We start from the raw sequence: 4,022 nt of genomic DNA, 5'->3' as shown, positions 1-4,022 counted from the left end.
TTATTAATAAGGCTTCTCATTACTTTTTTTCCTTAATGTTTCCACTTGGATACCTATTTGTTTGGTAATCTCCCATTTATTTTTTTGTGTCTTAGGGTGTTGTGAACACTTTTTCCATTATGATCAATAGAACTATGTAGTTGTATTTTCTTGTTACAAGCCACCACCAGTCAAACCCCATTTCTGTAAATTCTGTGGCTTCAAGGTTACCTTTATTTAACTTAATTTTTCTGCACAGATGGTTTTGCCATTAATGGAAAGGCCAGGTATTTACTTCAAGAACTAACAATCAGCATACATACAGACTGGAACAAAATTATAACGTTTTTACCAGCAAACAGCAACAAGTCAGAACAGAAAAGGTAACAAACAACATGTAAAATATCCCGCTTCGTTCAAACACCCGTGGCTGGTAAATGCAGAGACAGTCTTGATTACTGTGAAAAGAACTGGTGCCGACTCTGGGGTGCAAGACTGTAATTGTCTGGCAATCCACACTGTTCACTGAGCTAGTCAAACTGTGCTGTGCACCAGCATTTCCTACACTGTCCTTCCTTTTCTATGTATCTGGCATAGAATGACTGAGATGAAATTAACTACATTACAGGGCATCTATCATCTAATAGCATAATTTTGGAATTTACTAGGGAAAAAAAACAACCTCAAAACAAATGCTCAGTTTGCATTGAGTAATCTTTGCTGTTTTGGCCCTTTTAAGAACATATATCAAAAGGCATCAGTGTTGTGTAAACTGGGAGAAACACATCCCTGAAAAAACCCTGCTTTTTGGAGCTTAAGTATTTAAGCAAAACAGGACATAAGAAAAGGATCAGATTTCACACCTGTAGATTTAATGTACAGCAGTACAGTTCTTACTAGTACATTAAATTAGTTTTTATTTGCAGGTGACAGTTGCAGACACAGCTGAAAACAGCTTGAGTAACCACACATTCTTCTTCAAAAAAGTCAAAAGAACGTGGTGTGTACAGCAGAATTGAGAGCCAATCTACACCACTTTACAAGTTGACTTGTCATTGGCAGCCCTAGAAGACCTCATTCTAACTCCTTACACTTAGTGTACCATAAACTGAAATGCTGAAGCCTTCATTTAAAAGCATCTCCTTTCACAAAAAAAACCCAAACACCATCAAAACACCAAACCACAACTAAGCCAGGATGGCTTGTTTACAACTAGCCTAAATAAAAACCTTTAGAGGAAGGAGAAGGGAAAGATTTATTAAGTAGCTGAGCAGCACTTAATTTGTGCTAACAATTCTCAAGTGCCAGTACACAGAAAGTGGAACTAAACCTAACCTCCCATATGGCATCCTGCTAGTTATAGAAAATCCATTTTCTTTCAAGTAGAAGTAAAAAGCGAAGCAAAGTATTTGCTCTAGCTGCTATAAGTATGCTTCCACAGTGCCATCTGGCAAAATAAGGTATCTTTTAGAAGTATTTGCCTATATTTTCATGCTATAATGTCTGTATCAAGCAAAGGAAGATAGGCAATTATTGTACAGCATGGGAAAGCAGTCGTTAGTATTGTTCTGAGGTACTAGAATCTGTTAAGCATGTTTGATAGCACAACATACTACTTTTCTACTGTGGCTTTACGATATAGCTCTAATTCACAGAATCACAGAATGGTTTTGGTTGGAAGGGACCTTAAAGACCAGCTAGTTCCACCCCCTTGCCACAGGCAGGGACACCTTCCACTAGCCCAGGTTGCCCAAAGCCCCGTCCAACCTGGCCTTGAACCCTTCCAGGGAGGGGGCAGCCACAGCTTCTCTGGGCCAGGGCCTCATCAGGAAGAATTTCTTATCTGTAATCTAAATCTGCCCCCTTTCAGTTTAAAGCTGTTACCCTTCATCCTATCCCTACACCCCCTGATGCAGAGTGCCTCCCCACCTTTCCTGTAGCCCCTTTAGGTACTGGAAGGCTGCTCTAAGGTCTCCCCGGAGCCTTCTCTTCTCCAGGCTGAACATCCCCAACTCTCTCAGCCTGTCCTCACAGAGGAGACGCTCCAGTCCCCTGATCATCTTCATGGCCGCCTCTGGACCTGCTTGAGCAGGTCCGTGTCCTTCTGATGCTCACAAAATTCTCACTGATCACATGTAATACTTCCCTTACAGATAATTGCAAGTACAGCCTTGCCTATGTGAGTCTCCCACCACCATACAGATATCTGAGGTCCTTATTAAAAGTTGAGACAAAACTGTTGGTATCACTCAACACCATCATCTACTACTTACCTTCTGTTTTAATACTACTACCTTCTAATTTCCCCATCAATAATTATTTAAAAAAACAACAACAAACCCCGCAAAACCAAAATCAGTTATATAAAGCTAGATACTGTACAGGTAATCAAAACCAGCATCCTTCTAAGCACCAACCTTTCATGGTGGATATAAGGGACATTTACAGCTGCATATATTCAAAACATTAAAGAAAAGCAAGGTTTAAAAACCCAAGAAAGAAGCATCAACTCCCATTCATGGAGTTTGAATTCTATAAATAAGTCACTCACACACGAACCTACTACACCAACCCTCTCAGAATACAGCTGCCAAATAATTGAACCAGTGTTAGAACAAGAGCAGCCACACGTCTGTGCAAAGGAGTCAGCCAAGAGCTAGATTTGAGAGTCTGCTTTTTGGTGAAAATACATCTTAAAAGACAAGCACCCAAGAAATTGTCTAGACTTCTGAACTGTCCCTGCTGTCGTGTGGTGTGATCACAGCACCACTGCTGCTGGAGTGGCTGACGGGCACTTTGTTTTTCCCAGCAGAGGGCTGCTTCCTCTGCTTCCACAAAAAAAGAGTTACAAGCACCACGCCAAGCAGAAGCAGCAGTCCTGTCAAGCCTCCAGTAATGGGTACAAGACTGTTTCCAGGGTCCCTGCTTGCGATTTCCCGGACTGGGCTGCGATGCATGACACCAGCTGGGTCCACGGCTTTCTGGACAACGACAGCTTTCTCAGACCGGTCAAGCACAATATGCTGAATATTCGTGCTCCTGTTTTTATCTGCTCTGATGCCCTGTGCGTGAGGGCTGGGATGTCTGGGTTGGCTCTTCTGCTGCGATTAAAGGCTGTGGTGTTAACGCTTCCTTTAGGGGAGGACAACACTTGGTGGTAGTCAAGGCTTCTTTTGCCATTGTGCCTGTGTGCGTTCTCCTTCGATCGGACCGTGTAAATGGTGTGAACGTACCATTCTCGGCCAGCTGCCACCTTAAAAAAGCTCCGAGCACATGAAAACCAGAATAACTTCCCCCATGCACATTTAGTATAAACCAGCAAACACCAAGCATCAGATTCATCCAGACAGATGTTCCAAGTTTGCTGCCAAATATGCCTAATTAAAGTCAATGGCAGAAATAGGCACTTGGAGATAGGATTAATCTTTTCTTAATGCAGACTGCTGAAGTAGGTCAGATAGATAAACTATGCTCTAAGAGAGCCTATTTCTTTCTAATGTTAATGGAGAAAGGCATTAACCTTAATGCCTTTAACCTGTTAATGCAGAAAGGCTACTACATTTACCTAACACTAGTCCTAATTTATTGCAGAACCCTCCCACTTCAGGAGACCAAAAAAAGACTTCAGGAATTTGAATTAATCTGATTTAAACAGGATGCACAGTTCTCTCTTTTATTTCATATCATATACAAACCAATTATCTTTTTTTTTTTTTTTTTCTTTCTCCCCATTGCAAGAAAATAAAGTCTCTTAGTTTTCCCCTATGTAAAAAGGCTCTCATGGCAAGCTAAACCAGTGACTTCTGCTCCCAGTCACAGATGTACGTGTCTGCAACAGCAGCAAGGCTGCAGAAGGGTAGCTCTGTGTTAGAAAGCAATGCTGTCGTCATTTCTGCTCTGTTGGGGAGAGGGAACAAAGTAAACTGTGTTGCCAAAGTCTGTCACTGACTAACATAGTGCCCATGATCACCTACATGCTCTGTTCTCTACCTCAGTCATCTTTTAGCATGAAAGAATTTCTGTGATATACTTATCAGACAACT

The 4,022-nt window shown here is 41.6% G+C and overlaps 1 protein-coding gene across 1 annotated transcript in view; it reads right to left on the bottom strand.

Annotated features, from left to right (window-relative positions):
- Nucleotides 1-136: 136 nt before the first annotated feature.
- FREM3 (FRAS1 related extracellular matrix 3) overlaps nt 137-4,022 on the bottom strand; it is a 77,316-nt gene continuing 73,430 nt past the window's right edge. Inside the window, 2 exon segments of the mRNA XM_074904296.1 lie at nt 137-2,987; nt 2,990-3,232. Of these exon segments, the coding sequence (XP_074760397.1) occupies nt 2,700-2,987; nt 2,990-3,232 (531 nt within the window). The 3' untranslated portion in view covers nt 137-2,699.

Source organism: Athene noctua, chromosome 4 (assembly GCF_965140245.1).
Source record: "Athene noctua chromosome 4, bAthNoc1.hap1.1, whole genome shotgun sequence".
In the NCBI taxonomy this organism is placed as follows: Eukaryota; Metazoa; Chordata; class Aves; order Strigiformes; family Strigidae; genus Athene; species Athene noctua.
The sequence above is the reverse complement of the archived record's forward strand: the minus strand, read 5'-3'. Positions and strand labels throughout refer to the sequence as shown.